The sequence below is a fragment of the Alosa pseudoharengus genome, unplaced genomic scaffold (genome assembly GCF_046254945.1).
Source record: "Alosa pseudoharengus isolate Yale_2024_CS ecotype anadromous, Long Island Sound unplaced genomic scaffold, YU_APseudo_1.1 YU_APseudo_1.1_scf_17, whole genome shotgun sequence".
NCBI lineage: Eukaryota > Metazoa > Chordata > Actinopteri > Clupeiformes > Clupeidae > Alosa > Alosa pseudoharengus.
In genome coordinates, this window is record NW_027468640.1 from 20,498,493 (window position 1) to 20,524,638 (window position 26,146).

General features: G+C 43.9%; 1 protein-coding gene and 2 long non-coding RNA genes across 3 annotated transcripts; 2 read left to right on the forward strand and 1 right to left on the reverse strand.

The window, feature by feature from the left end:
* Nucleotides 1-11,312: 11,312 nt before the first annotated feature.
* Nucleotides 11,313-14,537, forward strand: LOC143128011 (uncharacterized). Its single transcript, XR_012987780.1, has 3 exons — nucleotides 11,313-11,394; nucleotides 14,234-14,305; nucleotides 14,391-14,537. It is a non-coding gene; the product is annotated as an uncharacterized LOC143128011 (long non-coding RNA).
* Nucleotides 14,538-14,615: 78 nt separating this feature from the next.
* LOC143128012 (uncharacterized) lies at nucleotides 14,616-19,115 on the forward strand. Its single transcript, XM_076289694.1, has 13 exons — nucleotides 14,616-14,783; nucleotides 14,958-15,053; nucleotides 15,174-15,406; nucleotides 15,979-16,157; nucleotides 16,242-16,332; nucleotides 16,424-16,771; nucleotides 16,872-16,989; nucleotides 17,137-17,228; nucleotides 17,322-17,436; nucleotides 17,629-17,721; nucleotides 18,050-18,220; nucleotides 18,454-18,621; nucleotides 18,710-19,115. The coding sequence occupies exons 1-13, from the start codon at nucleotides 14,702-14,704 to the stop codon at nucleotides 18,940-18,942; spliced, it is 2,019 nt and encodes a 672-aa protein (XP_076145809.1). The 5' UTR covers nucleotides 14,616-14,701; the 3' UTR covers nucleotides 18,943-19,115.
* A 4,257-nt stretch (nucleotides 19,116-23,372) lies between these two features.
* LOC143128013 (uncharacterized) lies at nucleotides 23,373-25,290 on the reverse strand. The gene is made up of 3 exons (XR_012987781.1): nucleotides 25,215-25,290; nucleotides 25,040-25,114; nucleotides 23,373-23,441 (listed from the first exon to the last, which is right to left on the reverse strand). It is a non-coding gene; the product is annotated as an uncharacterized LOC143128013 (long non-coding RNA).
* Between the last annotated feature and the right edge of the window lie 856 nt (nucleotides 25,291-26,146).

Sequence of the window (26,146 nt, forward strand, 5' to 3'; positions counted from 1 at the left end):
ATCGGCGGCGAAGCTCCGAAACAGGAAGTCGTCCATATCTCAGGAACACTGTCACATATCGATACCAAATTTTGTGTGAACTCGGGACTCGAATGTGAGGGTGCATAAGCTAAAAAAAAAAGAAAACATTCTAAAAGGTTCCAGCATTTGGCAAACCACCCACCCGTATTTGGTAACTATCACCTTCCACATTTGCAGTTGTTCTGGTACATCTATCACAATGCCTTCTAAGTATGCACAATGTCTCCAGGCAACCATGCCCAATCATGAAATTCTTGCTCTGCCATGGGATAGTATGGACTTACGAACTAAAATGGGAAGGAGAACATTAGCTATTTATTGCTGACGTAGTACAGTTATTTTCACATCCACAGTATTCAAATTAAAATTTTCATTATTGTTAAATATCATGATGGGAGAGTATTATTAAAAATGTTACAAGTATGCAAATGCATATGTTTATGGGCATTTAGGTTTTACTGTGTTGTTTTGTTGTAAAGACATGCAAGGCATTCTGGGCCGTAATGAACAGTGGTCGGCAGCACTCCATAGGCTATACGTATTAATATGAATATGTGTTTCTGTAAACCTAGGGACAATAAACAGCTATCTCTGTTACAAAAACGAGCTGGTAATCGCTCATTGAAGAGGGAACTATGATAAAAAGATTGTTTTTCTAAAAGCATGGAGTTGACGAAAGAATAAGCAAGCAATGTCACGTTAATGTTAAATAGCCTACATCTGAACGCTAGGTGGCAACGTTGTATTGGATTTCACTAGTGTACTTGAAATATGGCTTGAGCTTCACAAGTAAGGAAGGTGCAAATATTATGTAATTTATCATGGGATATTATTGGAAATGTTATTTCTTGTTTATTCTAATTGCAAACCACACACATCCATTCGTAATCACACGTACACTTTTAATACCTTGAAAAGACTATCATTTCGTTTATTTGATGTTGCCTAGCAACAGCGTTCAGAGCAAAGATTCTAGAACAGAGCTTCAGAGAGACATGTTTTGAATTCGTGGCCAAGTACCTAAAATATCTGATTACTTGTTTGCCTGCACCTGTATCGTTTACCTGCACCTGTATTCACTAGATTGTCAGCACCTGTTTTGTTTACCTGCACCTGTATCCACTTATTTTCAGTTGTATTTGAACCCCTTAGTTTGGCTTGCACCTTGCAAAGTCTACTAGTTGCTATAGACTGCTCTGATGTTGTTTGTGACTCTTCAAGTGTCATTGTGAAGCCAGTGATTAAACTTCTCAGTTACCTCGCACTTGCGTCTTGCCATCCTTGAAACGTGACAGAAGACTTTGCCTTACCATGGATGCAGCGAGTGTACCTCTGCCTATGGATGCGTCGGAATTCAACTCTCCAGATCCGGCGACGCAGGCCATTACCCACGCTGTGATGGAACAGCAACGTGAGCTCTCCCCTGTCAGTTCTGCTCTCAATGAACTCATCATCCAGTTCCAGCAGCTTCAGCAAATCAATCAGTTCACCGCCTCATCGAGCCCATCCCCAATAACCCAGGCAACTGTCCCAAGATCGTCGGACTCCCCGATAAAACTGCCTGAGCGATTTGAGGGTGCTCCTGTGGAATGTAAGGGTTTCCTCCTTCAGTGTCACCTGTACTTTGTCCATCATCCTTCCCTGCCCGATGAGACCAAAGTCGCCACCGTGATCTCTCGCCTAGCAGGGAGAGCATTGGAATGGGCGACTGCCGTATGGGAAAGGGATGAGCACATTTCATCATATGACGATTTTGAGCACCTATTTCGTGCAGTGTTCGATCATCCTGCTGAGGGAAAAGAAGGTGGAGACAAACTGATTCACCAACTGATTCACCCAGGGCCACAAGTCTGCTGCAGACTACGCACTAGCTTTTCGAACGGCTGCTGCTGCTAGTGGGTGGAACGAGGCTGCCCTCTGCACCATCTACCGACGAGGACTGAGGGAGGACATCTGAGTGGAGCTCGCTTGTCGAGATGAAGACCTGGACTTGGATTCCCTGATCTCTCTGTCCATCCGCTTGGACCGATTGCTGTCCCAACGTCGTAAACCTGCCAAATTGCCTCATCTTTCACAGCCTGCTACGGAGCCTGAACCAATGCAAATTGGCCTCACCCGTCTCTCAGCAGCTAAACGTCGACGTCGAATCGACCAGGGGCTCTGCCTCTACTGTGGGGAGGAAGGCCATCGTTTGTCTACCTGCCCGGTGAAGCCTGCTCGGGCACCTGACCAACAGAGAGGGGCGCTTGACCAAGAGAACTACTCGCCCAGAAAGGTAAGCGCCCCTTCTATCGTCAAATCTGCTAAACCTTTTGTGGTTCCAGTGACGGTGCGCTCTGGTGATTTTTCTTCTTCTCTCCCGGCCCTGCTAGATTCAGGGGCAGGAGGCAATTTCATCAGTGAATCCCTGGCCCAGACCCTCCACATTATCCTCCATCGTCTGCCTGTTCCTGTCCATGCTCTTGATGGCCGTCCATTGGGATCTGGGTTAATTTCTCAAATCACCGGTCCAATCCAACTCACTGTGGGGAGCATTCACGAGGAGGATATCGCCTTTCTTGTCCTGCCATCATCGACTCAGCCCAACACACTTGGTCTGCCCTGGCTCCAGGAACACAATCCGATGATCTCCTGGACAGAGAGAAAAAGCATCTCCTGGTCGCTAGCTTGTCTCCGCCATTGTCTTCGCCTGTCGTGTGCCTCAACCTCCATTGAAAGCCTTCTCACGGCCTCTTCTCCAGAGATTCCCAGCCAATATCAGGACCTAGCAGAGGTATTTAGCAAGGTTAAAGCAACACAGCTCCCTCCTCATCGCTCATGGGATTGTGCAATTGACCTACTGCCTGGAACATCACCACCTCGAAGTCGTGTCTACCCTCTCTCTCTCAAAGAAACACAGGCTATGGAGGACTACATCGAGGAGGCTCTACAACAGGGGTTCATCCGACGTTCTACCTCACCCGCCTCAGCAGGTTTCTTCTTTGTGGAGAAGAAGGGTGGGGGCCTGCGCCCATGTATCGATTACCGAGGACTGAACTCTTGTCACTGTGAAGTACAGGTACCCACTCCCTCTTGTCCCTGCTGCAATTGAACAACTACGGGGTTCACGTTTTTTCACGAAGTTGGACCTCAGAAGTGCTTACAATTTGGTACGAATACGGGAGGGGGATGAGTGGAAGACAGCGTTTAGCACAACCACAGGCCACTATGAATATTTGGTTATGCCATATGGATACATTAACTCACCTTCTGTCTTCCAGGCTATGGTCAATGATGTGTTGAGGGACATGCTTGGGCGGTTTGTCATAGCCTACATCGATGACATCCTGATCCACTCGGCCACAATGCCTGAACACATCGACCATGTCAGGAGGGTCCTAGAACGCCTCCTGGAACACCAGTTCTATGTCAAAGTCGAGAAGTGTGTTTCACCAGACCTCTACCTCTTTCTTAGGGTACATAATTGGACCGGAGGGAGTACGGATGAGCAAGATAAGGTCAGTGCAGCTGCCAATTGGTCAGAGCCCAAAACGGTTAAGGACCTCCAGCGTTTCCTGGGTTTCGCTAATTTCTATCGCCGGTTTATCCGAGGTTTTAGTTCCATTGCAGCTCCTCTCACAGCCCTCCTCAAGGCACAGCCCCGGCGACTTCAGTGGAATGATGCAGCTAGGGCTGCTTTCACACAGCTAAGGAAGCGTTTCACGACAGCACCAGTCCTCAAGATGCCAGACCCACTGAAGCAGTTCATAGTCGAAGTGGATGCCTCAGAGGTAGGGGTTGGGGCTGTATTATCACAACGGCATGGTCAACCTTCCAAACTGTACCCATGTGCCTTTTTCTCCAGAAAGCTGTCCCAGGCTGAGAGGAACTATGACGTGGGTAATCGGGAGCTACTGGCGGTTAAACTGGCGATTGAGGAGTGGAGACACTGGCTTGAGGGGTCCCTGGAGCCATTTCTTGTTCTCACTGATCACCGTAACCTAGAGTACATACAAGCAGCAAGGAGACTCAATCCACGTCAGGCCAGGTGGGCTCTTCTTTTCTCGGTTTAACTTCTCCATATCCTTCCGTCCAGGTTCAAAAAATGGCAAAGCGGATGCCCTGTCCAGAATGCACAGTCCAGGCGATGTTACACCTGAGGTCAAGACCATCATTCCTCCCACGCTGATTGTCGCTCCTGTGATGTGGGGAATTGAAGAGGAGATTCAGAACGGTCTAGAGGGGGATCCTGCTCCAGCTAATTTACCTGCAGGTAGAACATATGTTCCTTTTGCTCTTCGAGACAGGCTAATCACCTGGGCACACACGTCACTGGCTACGGGACATCCAGGGATTGCTCGCTCTATCCAGCTCCTTTCTGAGAAGTACTGGTGGCCCACCTTGGCTTCGGATGTGAGACGGTATGTAAGGTCCTGTTCCGTGTGTGCTACTACGAAGTCCCCAAGGGAGCTCCCCTCTGGGAAACTGATGCCATTGCCAGTCCCACAACGTCCATGGTCTCATTTGGCTGTAGACTTCATCACAGATCTCCCTTTGTCAGATGGGTACACTACTATACTAGTGGTAGTAGACCGTTTCTCCAAGTCCTGCCGTCTCATTCCATTTGCCTCTCTCCCTTCTGCATTTCAGGTTGCAGAAGCATTGTTCCACCAGGTGTTTCGCTGTTATGGCCTACCAGAAGATATCCTCTCTGATCGAGGTCCCCAATTCACCTCACGAATCTGGAAGGCCTTCATGGAGAGATTGGGTGTCTCAGTGAGTTTAACTTCTGGTTACCACCCAGAGGCCAATGGACAAGCAGAGCGGACCATCCAGGATCTGGGAAGGTTCCTGCGCAGCTACTGCCATAACCGTCAGCACGACTGGTGCCAGTTCCTGCCATGGGCTGAGTATGCTCGTAATTCTCTTCGTCATTCTTCCACAGGGCTTACCCCTTTCCAGTGTGTGCTGGGTTTCCAACCATCCCTATGTCCATGGAACCATAGCCAGACTGAAGCCCCAGCAGTGGATAATTGGTTTCGGCGGGCAGAGAGCGTCTGGCAGAGGGCCCATGTCCACCTCCACAGAGCTATCCGCAGACAAAAGATCAATGCTGATCGCCACCGCAAGGATCCCCCAGAATTCCAACCTGGGGACCGAGTTTGGCTCTCGACTCGGGACATTGCAGAAAGCTCAGTCCCCGTTTTGTGGGTCCATTCAAGGTCCTGCGGAGGATCAACCCAGTGTCCTACCGTTTACAGTTACCGTCTGATTATAAAATCTCACCTACCTTTCATGTCTCCCTTCTCAGGCCAGTGATTCCGGGTCCCATGGCAGAGGCAGTGCCACGGGACATTCCACCTCCCGCTTTGGATATTGATGGTGCACTGGCCTTTGCAGTACGGGCGATCCTGAATTCCAGACGACGGGCCGGACGTTTGCAGTATTTGGTGGAGTGGGAGGGATACGGTCCTGAGGAGCGGTGCTGGGTCCCCCGCTCTGACATCCTCGACTCGACTATGCTGTTGGAGTACCATCGCAACAATCCAGACCGTCCAGCACTCCGTCCTCGTGGTCGCCCCCCTGGGAGCGATCCACGTCTTCGTGGCCGGAGGGGGGGTACTGTAACGACTTCAATCGACTTCAATCACTTCAATCACCCACTCGTCAAGCCCAAGGACATTTCGACGTTCAGCATCGCCCACCTACTGATTACTTGTTTGCCTGCACCTGTATAGTTTACCTGCACCTGTATTCACTAGATTGTCAGCACCTGTTTTGTTTACCTGCACCTGTATCCACTTATTTTCAGTTGTATTTGAACCCCTTAGTTTGGCTTGCACCTTGCAAAGTCTACTAGTTTCTATAGACTGCTCTGGTGTTGTTTGTGACTCTTCAAGTGTCATTGTGAAGCCAGTGATTAAACTTCTCAGTTACCTCGCACTTGCGTCTTGCCATCCTTGAAACGTGACACTATGTCATAGGGAGGAGATGTTGCTGTAACATTATGGGATTTATTTAGCTTAGCGTAATGCCATGGTCATTTGATATGAGATGCTCGTACTCGTAACTTCGTCACTCGTAACTTTAGGACTCCTATTTTTTTTTACTAAGAGTAATTCAGGAAGCATTTTAGCCGTAAAAGTAGCGCCTGAGTCTGTGACGGCTTAAGCGAGGACTCCTAATAAGACAGATTCACAAACAATGTTTTGTGGTGGCATTTCACGTCGCGATGTTTTGAAATGCGTCTAACAATCACGAGGGAACAGTTTTGCATTGTAGGCATAACTAAGGGATGCAGTAACACCACCAACAACAACCAAAACTAGCCTACTCCTTGTTTACATGTACATTAAATATAACGTTTCATTGTAAATCAAATTAAAAGATTCTCCTCTTTGCAAACGTTGGCATAGGCATATGGTGACCGATTAATTTAATAATGTTGCTGCGTGAATCATGGTAAGCGTGAATGAAGTGGCCACTTCTTAATGGGACTCGCTGTATGGAAGTAGGCTAAGTAAAATAGAGATGTTTAAAATAACATAAAGTTAGGATATGCCCGCTTGACAACGGCAGAGATAACTGGCCTTTGGCCATAGCAACCATCCATTTAGAACGACTGGCCTTCATAGCAACCAAGGATCTTAGCTGTGATTCATGTAGCACAGTATGCATGCAACAACACAGTCTCACCCCTAGTCGTCACATATTGAGGCTTGGTCACTGCCCCTTGTCGTCAACTGTTGAAGCGGAAGGTACCCCCATTGCGTCCCTCCTGGACGATGAAGGCCGCCCCATAGACCTGAACGTAAATCCTTCGTCGTTGTTTTTTAACGCATAGGGCTGTCCAATTGACATGAATGTAAAACCCTCACCGTCGCTTTCTGACGCAGCGGTCAACGAAGGAGAGATGTGCTTGCGATTGAGATTTACGGTTTTGAAGCAGTCAACCAACGTGTCCTGGAAAATTTGGGTTTTCTTGGCGTTGATGACAAATAACTTGACTATACTGGCGCTATCTTGCAATGAAAATGCGCGAGGGTTTAGCCTTCTTAGGATACAGGATTTTTATTTTCTTCTTATTTTTTTTAGGCTACCAATTGGCCAGACCCTCAACTTCGTATGTTGACGCAGGGGGTCAACCAACAAGTGATTCGCGCTGAAGGCTTTGTAATAATAATAATGATAATAATAATAATAATAATAATAATAATAATAATAATAAGCTACCAGTAGGCCTAGTAGTAGGCTTATGATTTTTAGGCTACTATAAAAATGGCATAATTCTTGCATAGCCTGAGGCTTGGTCACTGCCCCTGTCGTCAATAGTTGAAGCAGAAGGTAGGCTACCCTCATTGCGTCCCTCCTGGACGATGAAGGCCGCCCCATAGACCTGAACGTAAATCCCTCGTCGTTGTTTTTTAACGCATAGGGCTGTCCAATTGACATGAATGTAAAACCCTCACCGTCGCTTTCTGACGCAGCGGTCAACGAAGGAGAGAAGTGCTTGCGATTGAGATTTACGGTTTTGAAGCAGTCTACCAACGTGTGTTGGAAAATGTGGGTTTTCTTGGCGTTGATGACAAATAACTTGACTATACTGGCGCTATCTTGCAATGAAAATGCGCGAGGGTTTAGCCTTCTTAGGATACAGGATACAGGATTTTTATTTTCTTCTTATTTTTTTTAGGCTACCAATTGGCCAGACCCTCAACTTCGGATGTTGACGCAGGGGGTCAACCAACAAGCGATTCGCGCTGAAGGCTTTGTAATAATAATAATAATAATAATAATAATAATAATAATAATAATAAGCTACCAGTAGGCCTAGTAGTAGGCTTATGGTTTTTACTATAAAAATGGCATAATTCTTGCATAGCCTGTTTGACGTCGGCCAATCAACGTCAACAGTGATCGTCTACATCATGTTATGCGACGATCCCAAGCACCATTGCGTTTTTTGACTCCTTCACGTAAGTATTGCACTCAAGCTAAAATTGGACATGTAGCTTTTTGACGATAGGAAATAATCAAATCATGCCATTAAGTTGTCACTACATTGTGGTGTTGTTGTGCTTGGTAGTGTTTAAGCGCACTGCAGGGATTTTATGGTAGCCTACAGAGACTGGCATAAACCTTGTTGCACCATGTGCTCTTGGGGCTAGCGGAGACCTATAGCTTGTGCACAGGCATTTCCCCTTTCCATTAGCCTACATTCTTGCGACTAGTAGCCTAGTTGTTGAGGAGTTGAGCCACCACGTGCTACTGCTACAATCATAATCCTATTCTGTCTTGGTGTGTGTGTGTGTGTGTGTGTGTGTGTGTGTGTGTGTTAGGCTATTTAGTATGCATAATATTGTAATATGTATCTTGGTTACTTAAATAATAATAATAAGGATAACTTGCTTTTATATAGCGCCTGTCATGATACCCAAGGTCGCTTTACATTTCATGTAAGCAGGCCTCAGTTAAGAGATGTGCTTTAAGAAACGTTTTAAACAGGGCAAGTGAGGGGGCTTGCCAGATATATAGGGGTAGCTGGTTGCAAAGAGTGGGTGCAGCTACATGGAAAGCTCTGTCACCAGAAGTCCTAAGTCTGCTGCGGGGGATGACCAGCAGGTCCTTGTCAGAGGACCGCAAAGACTTAAGTGAGGTGGAGGGGTGAAGGAGTTCAGCAAGGTAGTGGGTAGTAAACGCATTAAGTGATTTGTAAGTGAGGAGGAGGATTTTATAGGAGATATGGGACTTGATAGGAAGCCAGTGAAGCTGTATCAAGATGGGGGTTATTTGCTGCCAGTGTAAGGACTCTAGCAGCACAGTTCTGCACATACTGCAGTCTGTCAAGGGTCTTGTTCGGCAGACCTGACAGGATGGCATTGCAATAGTCCAAGCGGGATGAGATGAATGAGTGGATGAGGGTCTCTGTTACTGAGTTGGAGAGTAAGGGCCGCAGTCTTGAGATGTTTCTCAGGTGGTAAAAGGCAGATTTAGTAATGTTTTTTACTTTGAACTGAGATCTTTTTCTTTTTCTTTATAGGTTCCCCAAAACCATCATACAGGCCCATTTATCATAGCATTTTACTAAAACTTCAAAAAGGCACTTTTAAGAGCCACGTTTGTCATTGTGTCCTTCTCTCTGTTCTCCTCTTTGTATTGCTCTCTCTCTCTCTCTCTCTTAATTTTTTCTCTGCAATCATTGGTCTGATTGGTTGTAGGGATATTCAATACCTGCAGAGGCATTTTTATCTATGTTTGTTAGTCCTGCCTCATGAAAGCTGGAGCTGACATGAAATTGGCCAGACTGATATGCAAAGCGGATCAGTACTTGTGAGAATCCCGGTTTTCAAATGTTACATTAAGTCATTCCTTAAATAATGGCTGAGGCCTTTATTTACTTCAGCTGCACCAGACCCAGGGTTTTATTTTAGGTAGGCTTTGTATTACAGGCAGGCCTTTATATCTTGATGTAGGCAATCCTTTGATGGATATGGTGTCTGCATGCATGGTGTGCCTGCCAGTGTTGCGCGGGTTTGGTCACAAGCGGCCCGCGGTTGCCCGATATTTTAATCAACCCAACCGCAACTCGGACCGCGAATATTAATTAGGACAAAATTATACCCGACCCGCGATCCGACCCGCTTATTTACAAAATGTGTGCTTTTGGTTATAGGCTGCATGCAGTGTGACAGTAGGCCATTTCTGTAAAAACAAACTAATTTATTTACGAAACTTGATGCAGTAGAACTACACGCAGTAAGCATGCAGGACATAATGTTTGCGCAGGAGAAAGAATGAGAATAAGAGCGCAAGCACGCACGCAACGCACAAAGGATAAGAACACTAGGATAAGATTTGAAGGCCATGGACATACATCTTTCTTTCGAAAACAGAAATGGTGAGGCGAGGTAGGCAAGAGAGATACATTGCTGGTCAAAACGTTAGCGTAAGAACTGGTTTATAATGCTGAATGAAACACAAAGCTTTACTAAAGCACATCCACTGTTTAAAGTCACAAACACAACGAACTAAGGTAACTTTTATGCATGCGCGAACCTATACATACCGGTAGATATGGCTGTGTAGTCTGTGCCATAACATTTATTCCTGCAGGCTGCCCGTTTTGGCTGTCATACTTTTAAATGGCTTCGCAAGAAGTAGGCCTAGACCATAACCATAGCCTATATCGCTTTTCCTGAAGGGGTGTCTTTATTATTTTAACTCGCGTCTTGCTTCTTTACTGTTGACTTTACTGTATTGATGCTTTACTGTATTGATGCTAGCTTTCTCGTGATATTTTAAGTAGGCCTATTTGTAGAAAATATATATTTAATTAATTTTAACTGACCCGCCCGCAAATGACCCGAATATCATTAAAATATTTTGTTTATGACTCATAACCGCGGGTGACCGCGGTCATCCGCGGGCGACCGCTTAATTTTGGGCAGACCGCGCAACACTGGTGCCTGCACACCCTTCCAATGTTTTCATAGTTTGACCCCAACCAAAGTTTCTGTATTGACTACATGAATACACTAGTGCATACCTTGCTGAAGTGTTCTGCTAATTATGATCACCTAGTTTTCTGTTGGAACAAATAGCCTATTTAAAACTTTTACTTTGAAGCCCAACTCTGGCTATGCACAGTGGCATGAAAACCCAATGTCTATAAATGGGAATAGCCTACAACTGTGTGAATTATGTTGATAAAACCTCCGTCTTTATTTTGTACTTCAGCAAATTGTCCTGCAGCTTATTAGATGTCCAGCTATGGTATTTCATGGAAAGCTTTACGGTCGCTATTTAGGTAGATGTGAAACAGACACCTTGATATTAAGAGTAGTCTTACTGTTGACAGGTGCTTTTACAGCAGCAAAACTAGTGACGTGACTTTTCCTAGTTTGGTGACATGATGATGGGAAAGGCAGAGATGCATTACGCATGGCTCTACTCAAAGGCTGCTCTGCACTGTGCTGCGCTGTCAGCAGGACATATTACTTCGGCCTGCATCAAACACGCATAATGCTTCCAAATAGGATTATTTTTTTATTTTTTTTAAATCTGGCCTGAATTTTGGGTCCAGCCTTAATTTTCTTGCATCGACCACGACCCCGGACGTGATATCAGGCCCGGTTATTTTTTAAAGAATGACAGTATGTGATTAATATATTACTTACTTGTGGCTACCATCAATGAAAAGCAATGCTAAAACTTTGTATCATTACAGTATGTATAAAAGGTGTTTGTGGTGATGTATGTGTGTGTAATTGTATGAAAGCTGTTTTTTTTCTGCTACACCAGGTCCCAGTCACAGCCAGGGTCATAAGACTGGTGGTTCTCTTGTCAGGGCTCCGGAAACCAGTGTGGAGTTAACTAGCAACTTCCCTACTGCTGGTATGTTCTTTATTGTGTCTGCACTGCACAATTGTCAGAATAGGAATACACCTTCCATATTTTTGTTTTAGTTGGATGGATAACAGTTTAATAAACGCTTCAGCCAGTGTTCACAATATTGCGTTTTTAAATTAAACTCTGTTGTGGATGCCCTCCTCATGCATATGTTGCATTATTATTATCAAGTAAAAAGAAAAAAAAAAGCCAAAACAATCCAATCCAAAACAATCCAATTAGAGTTGGATTGATAATAAAGTTTATCAAAATATAAATATATTTCTGTAAATGAACTTAGAAGGTTTTGTATCTGAACTCTTCATATATCTCCTATCCAGGGTAGGAATTTCACGACGGCCACGACGGCCATGGCCGTCGCTGCCCCTTGCGTTGGACATGATGCCCCTTTGAAAATCAGAGGTTTACAGGCCACGGTGGCCTTGGTGCCCCCTTCTTTCAATAATCTGCTTTGCGTCCTACTAATAGCGATTTTTATTTAGCCTGTGGCCTGTCAAAATAATCTTAGCATTCACAGTGCAAATTAATTTAGTCTTTTACGCAGTGGAGAAAGTGACAGCGCAAGAAAGAAAGTGCTTCCAAATTCACCCATTCTTCTAATCACACAGACATCACAAGTATCACGTGAAAGAGCTTTTTCTCAGCTTTTAAACGATGTTAGCCGATAATTGCTGTGTTGAACGGTTCGTGAGAAAAGTATTTAATATAATTCAATTTAATCATACATTCTACTGAAGGTTTTGTGTCCATGCTCTCCCTACCCATTCATCTCGGTGGAATACTTCACAAACCCTTCTTTTAACACATGACAAACCATATATCAGAATGAACAGCAGACCTTACCGAACACAAAGGTGTAAAGCAGTCCCCTGTACAGTTAGCCGTTCCAGAGTAATCCAGTTTTGAATTTGCAGTAAATTTCGACATGCATGGATGTCTCCAAATTTTGTGCTTTAAGTTTTACAATGTGTTTAAATTGTTCCACATGATTTTATAACGTGCCAAATACAAAATCAATGTTACAAATATCGCCTAGATATTGGTAAATCAGAGGACAGCTGACTAAGAGTTTGTGAAAGTAGCCTTAATGATCACAAAATGCTAAGCATGCATGTAGGCTATTTGAGTTTCTTAAAGCTGAGCTGTGCTTAAATTGTTCAATACATGATTTCATAACAGGCCAAATATAAAATAAATGTTATATATAGCCTAGATATCTGTAAATATTAGATTATCAGATGATTTACAGCTCTATGTAATGTCAAGTTTCATGTTTTTGTAATGTTTCATACAGTGATGCAGGTCTACTGCAGTGAATAGGCTAAATACAACTTTGATCATTTTTATAGCCTACTACTGTATAGTTAACTTTGGCCTTGGTGCCCTCACATGTGGCCTTAGTGCCCCGACATGTGGTCTTAGTGCCCCCCACCAAATATGCCCAACTGAAGGCCAAGTGGCCTTGCCCCCAGAATGGTGAAATTCCAAGCCTGCTCCTATCCATATGATTAAGCAGTGGTAGGTCTGGTCAACAAATTCACCAATGAACAGGTCACTCCGAATCAGACAGAGCAGCAGTCGGTACACTCCATTAAAGACCAGTGGGCAGCCTGTGATGACAGTGCAAGCTTTCAGATGAACTCACATGGACTGTCTACATCACCAATAACCAAAGAAAAATCGAGAGAAAGACTTAATCTCCTCTGTCAACTGTGGAGATTCAAGATGTAGAGTTTTCAGTGGGTCCAGTCTCCTGCCCAGCACTGAGCCAGTTTTCTTAACAAGCCTGTCCAGCTGCTTGGTGTCCCTCTTGGTCAAACTGCCGCATAAAAAAATACACTGGCCACCACAGTGTTAAAGCTAAAGCATCTCCACACCCTCATCAGAAAAAATAGGCGGCTTTGTCCCTTCCTTTAGAGAGCTAGTCCAACTTAGCATCTATGCGCTGTGCAGTGGTGGGTATAGCCTACGTAGCCTATCCATCTCAAATTTCAGAAAGAGTTTATCCACCTCTTGGCAGTCTCTGCCTAAACCTCCTAATTCATTTTATGCATAAGCATAGGCTACCTCGCTGTGCAGTCCACCTACGGTGATCACTGAATTCATAGTAGCCCAAACCGACCTGTTTTACCACTACACCCCTGTTTATGACAGTCAAAACTGTAACCTTCTAACGCACGCACATCTCTCTTTGCATCTAGACTCCCAGATTGTTGTAGACGTGAACCAATTCAATATCATCCCCAAATAGGTAGTGTAATACTATACTGCACCAGTTCTTAAAGCCTCCGCCAGGTCCATGTTCTCCTGCTCTTGACCACTCCTGATACAGGCCACAATATGTGTGGCATCAGAATATTTTTGCATGTGGCAGGACTCTGATATGTTTTTGAAGTCTGCTGTATAGAGTGTGAACAGGAAAGGAGCTAACGCAGTCCCCTGTGGAGCACCGGTACTGTGACCGTCCCAGAGACACCGCTCCCAAGCCTGATGTGCTGTGGCCGTTTTGTCATGTATTCTGTAAAACAAGTGTTCAGGGAGTGATCCAGTCCCATCCCTTCTAATTTGTCTTGCAGTATGAGGGCCTGAATTGTATTAAAAGCACTTGAAAAGTCAGAGAAAGGGTTTCCTCACACAACTTCCTGGCTCCTCCAAGTAGGTGTTGGCTTGGTGGAGCATGTAAAATACTGTATCCTCCTCTCCAACATTATCCCAACACAAGATAAAAATCCTTGAATTCTATTTCATGTCAGGTACAATAGTTGGTCCATGTTGAATGTTTGATTAACTGGGTAACATTCTTAAATCCTTTTTGCACTGACAGTAAACCCAGCTGATGTGGACACCTTGGGTGAAGTTCATCAAATTATTGATGAGCCAGTGAGACAGGACAAAGGTAAAAACATAATGTCAAATTAACAATCATTGCATTGATACATTTATTGTCAGTTATATTAGATGCACTGCTTTGTTGTTACCAGACACCTTAATTGAAAAGCTGAGGTGCCTCCTGGCTGATGCTGGCATAACGACAGATCCGCCAGCATCACCATCTCCATCATCATCATCATCATGGACACATCGGAAGCAGGTGGCCAGTGAGCACTGGAGCAGGGCGAGGGAGGACATGACGGCCAACCTTCTGGCAGCTGAAAGACCCCCCTGCCAAACTTGTCAGGTTTGCCGGCACACAAAGGCTGTGGTACGCTGCAGGGACTGCCTCGCTCAGCTTCTATGTGGAGGCTGTGACCAGGCAGTACATAACAGCCATCCCCTACACAACAGAGAGGCCATGTTTGAGGGGTTTTTCAAACCTTTAAGTCCCGTTGTGGGAGTAACCCGCAAGGATGACAGCTACTGTTATGTTAGTTATGGTATGTATGAAAACCGGGTAATTGGAAACATTTGATTATTTATCCCACAATGTAGGTCACTGTATGATGATATGGGTAATTTATAAGAATATGAATAGATTTATTTTCTTAATTTAATGCCCCAGGTCATGTAATATAAGCTACATGCTGTTGTTGTATTTTTGGTTCTTTAAGATCGCCTGTTGCCTATGGCAATGCCAGAAATTTGTGCCTGCCAAACAGGCTGTCTTGCTGGACCTGGCAAGACGGTCATTGTGATAGGAATAAATGGTGAGATTTCTTCTTCTGATGCATTACGGTATAGTGTATGATATTAAGCAGATATATTCTTTGTTATTTACAATATATACAGTAGATACAGTATCACACCAAAACTTATGACTTCCACAGGAAGACACCAACTGGCCCTACCTTCACTTAGATGTGCTACCTGCCAGGCCACCTGGAAAGCGGGCTTACCTGACCTGGTAGCAAGTGGCTACTGGCCGGCCACACCCAATTTTGAAACAATTTACGCTACTGACCTATTTCGGTCATACTCCAATATTAAATTACGGGCACCAGGTTTGTCGAGGCAGGCATTTTTGGGGATGCTAGAAGATAGGACGGTGGTCTTTGGAAGGGTGAGTTTATTAATACCTCAGAATCATCATAAAAGAATGACACTAACTTAACTGAGACGCAATGAAATAATGTTTTACGGATACAACTCAAGTACCCCATCACATACTTATCATATACTTAAAGGAACCGTATGTAAGAAATGTATTTCAATTAATCATAAAATGGCCCTGATATGTCACTAGACATTAAGAAATCATGTTCATTTCCAATACTTATATTACTGAGAACAGTAGTCCGGCCAGGATATTGCCATTTAAAAAGTGAAGTTGCAGCCCTCAACTGATGTTGATGTTGTGTTTTGTCGTGTCATGTTGTGTTTTGGCCTGATGCGCCACCCTCCACCTATCTACTAATCACAAAGTCAATAATGTTTCGGCATCTGGGTTGGGAACCTCGAGTCAGCGGGGAGGGGGAAGGGATACACCGCTCTACAGTAATTTGAAACTGATTGCAGTACCAGTTTTTGCCACAATCTTACATATGGTTCCTTTAATTACACATGCTTAAATATGAAATATTTGTAATATTCATTCACTCCTTTTTCTTTTCATTTGATTGTCCCCTTCAATAGACTGGACCCATATGTGGCGACACTTTTCAAAAGGCCTTCCTGGAGTGGCAGCATGCAGAGTACAGAAAGGAGAATTTGTGTGGAGGGGACCCCTTTACATGCTATGCATGCAGGCCGCAGATGCATGCCGTGTCGGTTGATGGCAACCGGAAACTGTACAGATTTGCAACTGCAACAAGGTATGCCTGAGAAAAATCAGACAATTTTTAGAAATTTCTCTCCAGTTGTCAGATCTGACTATAACTATTTTTGCAATGTCATAGCACGGACAAGGGATTATTTGAAGGGGTCTTCCTTGCAAAGGATGATGATGTGGCCTCATTTGTCGAGGACATACATCACCGCACCCATCATGTAACTTTACAAGTTTCTCTCATATAATACTGAATACTAGCTTGCATATGCTGTTTTTGTTTAATGTTTGTCTCTGGATTTCCAATTTTAGGTTCGTGGTTCAGGAGCATGTGGCTCCTCACGTTTGGGAGCTGCCAGGGAGGTGGCCAAGAAGTCGGGGGCAAAAATTGATGAGGAGGGCCTGGAGATTGGCGTGTGCCGTCATGGTGTCCTCCTCATGGCCCTAAATATGTTTCGTGGCGAGATTTTCGCCTACCCCATGTACATACAAAATGCGATGGCCACTAATAATGTAGGCTATTTCTGCTCTGATGTTGCATGCAAATACTGGCCATATTTGCAGAAGGTGGCCAGCGCATGCCCGGAGTACAGTGACCTACTTCACATGCATCCCCTTCTATCGGTCATGCATGCCAAGGCCCATCAGTGGACATGTGAGGTAATCAATGTGTGTGGAATGTTGTCATTTGTCAACAAATGAGTAAGTTTTCCCCTTATTTTTTGCCCAATTTTCTATTTCATTTTTTCATATATCTTAGGTGAAATGGTCTGGACGGAACCAGCTTGGGGCAGGCCTCACAATTGGCGAGGAAGTTGAACAGGTTAATGCCTACCTGTCCCGGGCTGGTGTATGCACTAAACACATGTCGAAAGCAAGTAGGTATCTCCACACATCTTATGAACTTATTTGTTACAGCGTACTTTCATAAATGTTTTGCCCAATCCATTGCTGCCTATTGTCTGCTGATTGGGCACTCTGTATTATGTGCTTTAAATACATTTCTTTTGTTATTGAATTAATAGCAAGAACGGACATGCTGACAGTGCTGGCGATGGAGTGGAACAAGAGAAAAATGGAGCACTTGGATCACTATCTGGCCCAAAGACTCCGCAAGGTTTCCATGTTCATGTTCATGTAGAGACCATGTTTGAAGTGTACCTCACAAATAGTTTGACACGTTTAGTACTAACAATGTATTGTGATACAGACAAGCAAACGTGTTCAAGCCGAGTCAACGGCCTTACAAGATATGAAGACTCAGCTGAGGGTGGACGAGGATACTGCTCATCACTGGGTCAGAGATGTGAAGGAGTGGGTCTCAGGTAATAATTTGCCCAAACTATTTTAAATGAATCCCTCCTTTGTCTGTCTGTCTGTATGCAGATATGTTATGCAGTGTGCAGTTGGTCAAAATGTACAGTACAGTATGTTTACATTTGTTTCCCAAGACTCTACAATTGTAATAATTTGGTTGATATGGAGAAATTAACTAATTTACACTAACGTCCATTCAGTTACAGCTGACAACAGGTCCTCGCTGGAGATGAAGATCCAGGGTCTTCATTTAAGCCTGCAACAAAGACATATCGACCTATATCGAAAAATTGGTAATAGTATCACTTTGCCTGCTTACTGTCCATGCAATTGTTTGAGATAATTGTTTGAGAGATGGTAAGTTATAGGCATGAAAAATGGCAAATAATACAGCAGATAGATGTGGTCGAATTATTTTGAATTGTTTATTTATTTGTGAGAAATGTTCTATAACACACTTTGAGGATGTCCTTACGTCCTCATTGTGACTGACTGTTCACAGCTAGTAATCACTCCGCCTTTCACTTTCAAGTGCACAACGCAGACATTCTAAGTTCAAAGACAATGAAATGGAAATGTATTGTTATTTACTCAATCGTATTTGATGACCTGAATATACAGATAGCAGCAAAAAGAGACAGCGGGCACGGAAGACCATCCAATTAGAAAAGGCCAGATTGATGACGGCCATCACATCCTACAACCAACTCCATCCATCACAGCAGCTCCCAACAGCTGATGAACTTCTCCAGGAGGATCAGTTCCTTTGGCCTTGGGACTGCAGCACCAGTGGTGAGGCATTTCTTTGTTTTATTTTCTGATTGGTATCCCCTAGTTACCCTCACACCGAGAAAAATCTGTGCAGTGAAACCGCAGTTCTTCAGCTTAATTGTCATCCTTTCAATACATTTTGTGCAATCAATGTCAACATTATTCTTTGTCACATCAGTGCATTAAATCAGTTACACTTCTGTACATGTACACACACAGGACATCTTTATAAACAATTGTATTTTATCGCTTAGGCACGACCATTACGGCAGACAAGAAGGCCCTGTTTGAGAAGGTCATGCTCCTTGAGCGACTCAAGGAGGAGGAGCAGATCCTGCTCAAGGAAATGATGCGCCACTGGGAGTCACTACAAGGCGAATTGCGCTCTCTCGAACATTTAGCAGCCTCTCTGAAGGATGGAAGTAAGTAAGACAAATCCTTTGTATGACAGAATGGAAACACAATTGCATCTTGTCATGCTGATCTAATGTCATACCGGTTGTATTTCAGGCTCAACTTTGCAGATTCCAAAGGGTGCCTGTGATGGTCTGCACTCTTTCGTGTTGAAAAAGGCTGATGACCTGAAGGGACAAAGGGTCAGGGCAAAAAAAATGTATCAAGATTTTGTTTATGGAATTGGGGAGCTATCAGAAGAGGGAGGGGAATCAGATGAAGGGATGGAAGGCAGTGCAGAGGAGGAAGAAGAAGAGGAGGAAGCAGGAGAAGCAGAATGCTGGGGCTGAGTGTGTGTGTGGGGGGGGGGCAGGGGAGTTCTGTTGCATGTCAGTCTGCTTTGCATGGAAACGTTCTGTTTTTTTGTTTTTCGTTTTTTTTCTAGTCATGCCCTTCATTGCCCAGTTGCAACTTTTTTTGGAACCAGTTGACCTGAAATGCAAAATGATCATATGTTCCCTCAATAAAGCAATACAATTCCAGTTTCAACAATGCCTTGGCTTTGTATTATTCTCTACCTAAAACATAGTGTGCATATTCTCAATTATTATTTTGTCTTTACAGATTTTACAAATTGTTCAAGTTCAGGTTTATTATAGCCCTTAAAGAACAACAGTAGTGCTTAACAGACAAACTAAGTACTGTAACAAGTCACACATGGTCTAACAGCAGACCAAGGACACGGAAAGGGAAACACGCTACACAGTCCTACATAGTCAAAACCCATGGAGAAAAGGAGAAATTTAAAAATAGGCACTTAAGTGCCAAGCCTTACTTGTAAAGACAGTTCATTCCACAGTTTAGGACCAATGACCGCAAAGGCATGATTCCCCCTCTTTCATTTTGAGGGAGGGATGGTTAACAGTACTTGGTCTGAAGACCTCAGTGATCTCAGAGGTGTGTGTGGATGTCTGAGATATGCTACGTGGGGTGGAGCCAGTTGCTGCAGAGATTTAAAAACCAATAACAGAATTTTTAATTTATCTTAAAGCATACGGGGAGCCAATGAAGAGATTTTCCTATTTGTTAATGTATGAACTGTATTATACAGAGATGAGTGTGGATGTGCAAAGATTATTATTTATTTTAGGTGGATTGGCCTATTATGAATGTGCTTCCCCAGGCCATCGCCAATCCACCTCCTAATCTTTCAGGCTGAATATTAGTGTTTGACATCTTTGCTAGATACATACACACAGGATACAAGGAAGTTTATTTTCACATGCATATCGTTACTGGAAGTAAGAAATGCAGTGAAATTAAGTCTGGTGTCAGCCTATTTGTGCATTTATGGGGGGGGCAATAGAAGAGGGGTTTAGTAGATTAAGTGGCAAGGGCTGCATAAGAAAGGTGGGGGAGGAATGAGATTGGGGGGGGGGCACCAACAAGGAGCACCCAAGAGCAACAGGGGCAAGGAAAAACTCCCTTACCAAGGAAGAAACCTTGGGCATATCCACGGCTCAAGGGGCTAACCCAACTGCCAGGGGTCTTGGTGTGTGTGGCGGGGGGATGACAAGGGAGATGGGATAGTGTGCTGTGTATGTGGGGAGAGGGCAGTGTGCAATATGTGTGTTGGAGAAGCTTCCTCATGAGACAATGTGCTGTGTATTGGGGGGGTGGGGGGCAGTGTGCTGTAAGTATGTTGGTAGTAGGTGAATGGTAAGTAGGTCACAGAACTTAAAATTAGGTAATTTCATAAGCATCTGGTAGAGCTCTTCCATGGCCCTCCCTATCTCCTGGAATTTTCTCCATGGTCTTGCGACTACACTGGGAGGAAGTACGCCTTCTATGAGGAGCTACCTGGGAAACCTGTTCAGGCTCTATGTACTTCCTCAGGATATCGTTACTGACACTGAGCCGTGTCAAAGTCAAAACTAGTGACCAAAAACATTCTGGAGAGTTCAAGGATTGTTTATTGCCAAATATTGTACATTGAAACACTGTGTTTGCCATCCTAATGTGTTTGTAAATGAGGATAGAGTAAGGCAGGGGTTGCGGGGGAAGGGGTAAAGTGTAGTAGGGGGTGGAGGGAGTTTAAAGTTGGTGAAATATGGACTGATAGCAAAGGTCAAGTGGGGAGAAGGAGGTAGCAGGAGGGGACTGAGGCAGGGGTAAAGTGTGTTGGGATGGAGTTGACTGGTGGTGGACAGGTGTGAAGGGCAAGTATTGTATGGTGGAGATAAGGAGAGGAACTAGTCATTGGCCACCACAACCCTACTTCCAGTGTTATTGTTGACCCTCCAGTGCACATACTGTTGATGTCATTAGCACCAGAGCAGATAAAACTGATACTAAATCACCTCTGCTAACAGATCAATACCATAGAGTAAAAGTCAAATGACAAGCCACTGGTAAGTGTTGAGCAGTGTATATATCTTTCTAATTGAACTGCTCCTATGAGAAGATACAATTCATACTCTCTCACTTTAGAGAGAACAAGAGGTGCATGTACAGTGAACTTCCTGCAATATTTATAAGAATCAAAGTGCTGGGGCTGCTGGCAACAGTACCCTCTGTCTAACCAGACAAGATCTTAATGTCATGGTCTTATCCAATGCTGCAGCATACGTTCTCATCACTGAAGTATTAAGGGATGACAATGCAAAGCACGGATAAGTTGACAACAACATAGGCACAAATAAGTGAATTTTGCACAGAAAAAAGGCCAACGACAGAATTAGCCACGCTATGTTTTCCCTTCCTCTAGGCTATGGAGGACTGGGCATGAAAGTCTCATGTCCTTACTGGTGATGGCAGTGGTGTGTGTGTGTGGGGAGGTGGGGTATTGTGCTTTGTATGTAGGGGTGGCGTGTGTGTAGAATGGCAGGGCAGTGCCATGGTTTCACGGTCCAGCCTAGTACCCGCCGTTCCTTGCCTGGCTTCTCTGCATGGCTCTGCTTCACCTCCACTGCTTTAACACTCCACTTGTAATGCACCTGAATTACAACTGAAACATCATATTGATTGAAAAATGTGATGCTTGAAATCTATGTGGCCGCTTTCATGTGTCTTTCAAAGTCTCATGTGCTGTGGGGGCAAAATGTAGGCATCAGACAGCATAGCAACTTCATACAATCATACTGAACATAGGCCATATTCCTCCCACCAGTTACAACATACTGTATATTGTATGTTCGCGTTTTGTTTGTGGGTCAGGAAGATGGTAAATGGGACTTCTGTTGGGGGCTTCAAAGATGTGATTTCATTCCATACTTTCTGTCACGTGGATGTTGGTAATTTAATCACTGTAATGTGTATTCTACAAGAAAGGGTTAACTCATGTTCTGTACCTATTAATTGTTTGAACAACACGGAAAACAAAGGCAAATCTACAAGAGACAAGTAATACTCTTCGTAGTGTGTGATTTTTCCTCCATATGATACTTGATTATGATAACACATAAGCTCTGCCTCTTGATACATGGTAGTGTGTAATCATGTCCAGTGACCTTGGCTATGGTGGCAAGTTTCTGCAGCTGTCTACCTTGTTACCTTCCTCTCTGACACCCAGAGGAAGATCAACTATTTATTGATATGTGAAACTTATGTTAACAGGTGTTTGATTACAAAAAGTATATTTTTTCAAGGAGTAATATGTTTTTTCTTCAAACTGAAATAAGAATTTGAATATCTTTCATTTTTATTGAATTTTTTATTCATATGAATTTTATTAATATGAAAAACAAAGTGCAATGAAGCCATGAAAGGCTAAATGATGAGGTTGTCTCTGGTCTGTCTCAGGAAGGGAACTGGCTGGCCGGCTCCCATGTGTCCTCCCAGGTTTTTCCACTATTAAAACAGTGCACAAGTCACATTAGTCTTTTATTATACACAATGGCTATAATATTCATAACATACATTTTAACAAAATATGTTATTGTGTGGTTGCAATTTCTTTTTTTGTTGTTGTTTACTCCCATTGCAATTTCTTTAATTGGACTTCAAATACAGAGTCAAAATTAAAGGTTGATTCAGTCAATACAAATACACAGGGTTGATTCATAGTCAATACAAATACATGGAATGCAAGCTCACAGGCGTACTTTCAGTGCAGCCATCATGCAGCTGTACCCTTCAGATCATTGCATCACGTCACAAAAAAAACGACAACACACGTTTGTACACAGTTAAGCATGGCTTCCTTGGGTTCAACTGTATATGACTTGTGTTAATCATCAATCATCCTTAGTATCAGGTCACTTTGTAAGTAAAGTTTCAACAGCTTACAGGGCCTTGGAAGATAGAGAAGCCACAGTATCAGAGGCTGTTGAAGACCCAGTCAACTTTTCCTACTTCCTCTAATTAACACCTGATGCATAAATAAAACCAAGCCTGTCTTTTGTGCAAATGTATAGTGGTTCAACAGTTCAAAATGTATCTATGTAAATATATATCATCGTTCAAAAACCATGACACAGTAAAATAAATCAAACGCCTTATAGGTCACATAGCATGAATTGATACATACTGTATGCCAGTACTTACCATGCAGAACAAGGCATCCAGTGCACTTTAACTTCTTCCTTATCCTACAGAAACACACACACACACACAGTTAATCATATTTCTGTGGTTACTGTGACCATACAGACAGTCGTTCACCCTTGGCTATATGCGCTGGTCAGGAGACATGAGTTTAACATTTGAATGCTGTCTATAGAGTAATATTGCACATTGAAGAGAATATCAGAGATACAAAGAAATATTGTTCTAGATCTTACCTGTTTCATTCTTTTCTCAAGAATACAGTCATATTGCCACACTCTTTTGTTGTAGCATTTTCGACAACCTGAAATAACAAAGGCAAAAAGTCTTGTTTGAAAAACAAACCCTAGGTTATCAATAAATGGTAGTATATGTTAAAAGCATTTGCTATAGATAGATAGATAAATAGATAGATAGATGCTAAGATAGATTGATAGAGATACTATTAATCATATACAAATGCATATACTGTATCTAGAAGGAAAAGTGACCTATCACTCCTCATGGGTGTTGTTGGGAAGGACCGGCTCTGCCGCTGCCTCTATGGGGCATGGTGGGCACTGACCATCCCTGCTGTCGTGCTGAGCTGCCATGCACCATATCTTAGTTATGCTGCTTTAGCCGAGTGCTGACACTAACCTCTTACAGTATGTGTTATGCCGTACAACTCTCTCTCTCTCTCTCTCTTCTCACTATATTTTACACATATATCTGTGAAGTATGAATCTCCTAGACTGGCCTTACTCTTTCCACTTCCTCCGTCCACATATACTACAATCATCTCTGCTGAGTGTCATGCCTGCTGTTCACTCCCTGTCTCCCTGTTATCAACCCCTCCTGCATGGACTGCAACCAACTTCACAGGAGATCCAGACCAGGACCGACTCTCCTCCTTCCTAGAGGCCCTGCGACTGACCCCCCCATGATGGCACTGTCAAGATGACCTCCACCTAAATGCTACCCCCACGACTGATCCCACTCGCTGACTCTAACATTATGTCTGGCTACTACTATGCCGTCCAACCAGAACTTGTCTGGCTACGACGACACTGTCCAACAAGAGCTTTAGGCAACCACAGATGGCTTGACTACCATATAATGTTTTGGGACAATATTTTGTAATCTTGTTGCGATGATGCTTTGCCAAAACCATGGACAATTTTGTTATCTATCACTTCTGGTAACTTACTAGGCTTTGTTTCACAAAATCTGGAATCAACATTAATCATGTAGTTTGTGTTGGGTTTAAACAGGTTACAGTGCAATTACCTTCAACTGACATCGTGCCAGGGAGGCCAGTGCTCTTTTTCACATTGTAAAATACTGAAGCAATAGATACCCAATATTGCAATTGCCCAATTCTTGTAAAAGCTTACAATACCAGCCATTCACACAACCATCACAATGAAGTAGGCTATGGAATAGCAGCCCAAGAGCCTCTCACAACCAAGACAACCCAAGGGAATCCTTATGGACATACTGATCAGGTTCAACTTTAAGGTACAGGCTATGTAGCATAATGGGAGCATGTCAGTAAAACAAAAAAACTACAGGGCAATTAATCTGAGGAATTTTAGGCCAACAACTTTTTTTGGCACTCACTTTCAGGTCATATTGTTTTGCAGGTATCTGGAGAGCTTAGTTTCTCACACACTCTAGCCTAACTGTTTTGCTTCCTCTGCCCACATATACTGCAATCACCTCCGCTGAGCGTCATGCCTGTCATTCACTCTCCGCCTCCCTGTCATTCACTATGCAGCACTGGGTGGAGGGTAGGACATGAAAATAAAAGAAAAACCTTGACAGAATCACACCAATCACAGTCTAGCAGTGCCAATAAGGCTCTAGGAGGCTACTGTTGCTTTACACCACAATTAATGATGCAGAGAAAGATCACTTTACCTTTTTTTCTTTTATTTCTCAACTGAGGCTGGGGTTGGACCTGGATTTGAGGCTGAGGGTGATGGACTGTGGATTCTGGAGGTTGGGGAGGTCCCAAATAACATTAACTTGTAAACTTAACTGTAATGAACTTGGCATAAACATAAAGATTGGCTGCAGAGAAAGATCACTTTACCTTTTTTTCTTTTATTTCTCAACTGAGGCTGGGGCTGGACCTGGATTTGAGGCTGGGGCTGGACCTGGATTTGAGGCTGGGGCTGGACCTGGATTTGAGGCTGGGGCTGGACCTGGATTTGAGGCTGGGGCTGGACCTGGAGCTGAGGCTGGACATGGACCTGGGGCTGAGGCTGGACATGAAGCTGAGGCTGGGGTGTGTGGACTACAGCCTCAACTTGGAGCAGGTGAGCACCAAGTTGAGTCTGGGGCTGGGGTGTAAATGGAAAAGAAAACAGGTTCAGGATAACACCGTCATCCATCAGCTGAGGCTGGGTCAGCTGGACAGGTAAGGGCAGGGTGTCTTCCTGAGACTGCTGGTCAGGCAGGAGGTTGTCTTCAGGTTGCTGGTCATGCAGGGTGTCTTCCTGAGACTGCTGGTCAGGCAGGAGGTTGTCTTCAGGTTGCTGGTCATGCAGGGTGTCTTCCTGAGACTGCTGGTCAGGCAGGAGGTTGTCTTCAGGTTGCTGGTCATGCAGGGTGTCTTCCTGAGACTGCTGGTCAGGCAGGGAGTCATCCTCAGTCTGCTGGTGAGGCAGGGGGTCAGCCTGGGTCTGCTGGTCAGGTGGGGGGTCATCCTGGGGCTGGATGTTTGTTACTGTTGAGGAGATCCTAATTCATTTTAATCTGTATTCATTAAATAAAATACACTTGAAAATAAGTTAAAAAAAATAATGAGTTTAGCAAAAACCTAACCTTGCTTTTTCAGTAAAAACTCATACGCCTTTTTCATCGCATCAACAAAAGGCCTCATGTCTTCCGTAAGTGGCATTCCTAAAGTGATATCAGCCACCCATGAATGCCTCTGCTTCCTGGCTATACATAAAATGGGCATATACCCCAAGGCAGCAAGTTTCTGCACCTGAAATGAGTAGAAGTACTTAGAAAATGTAA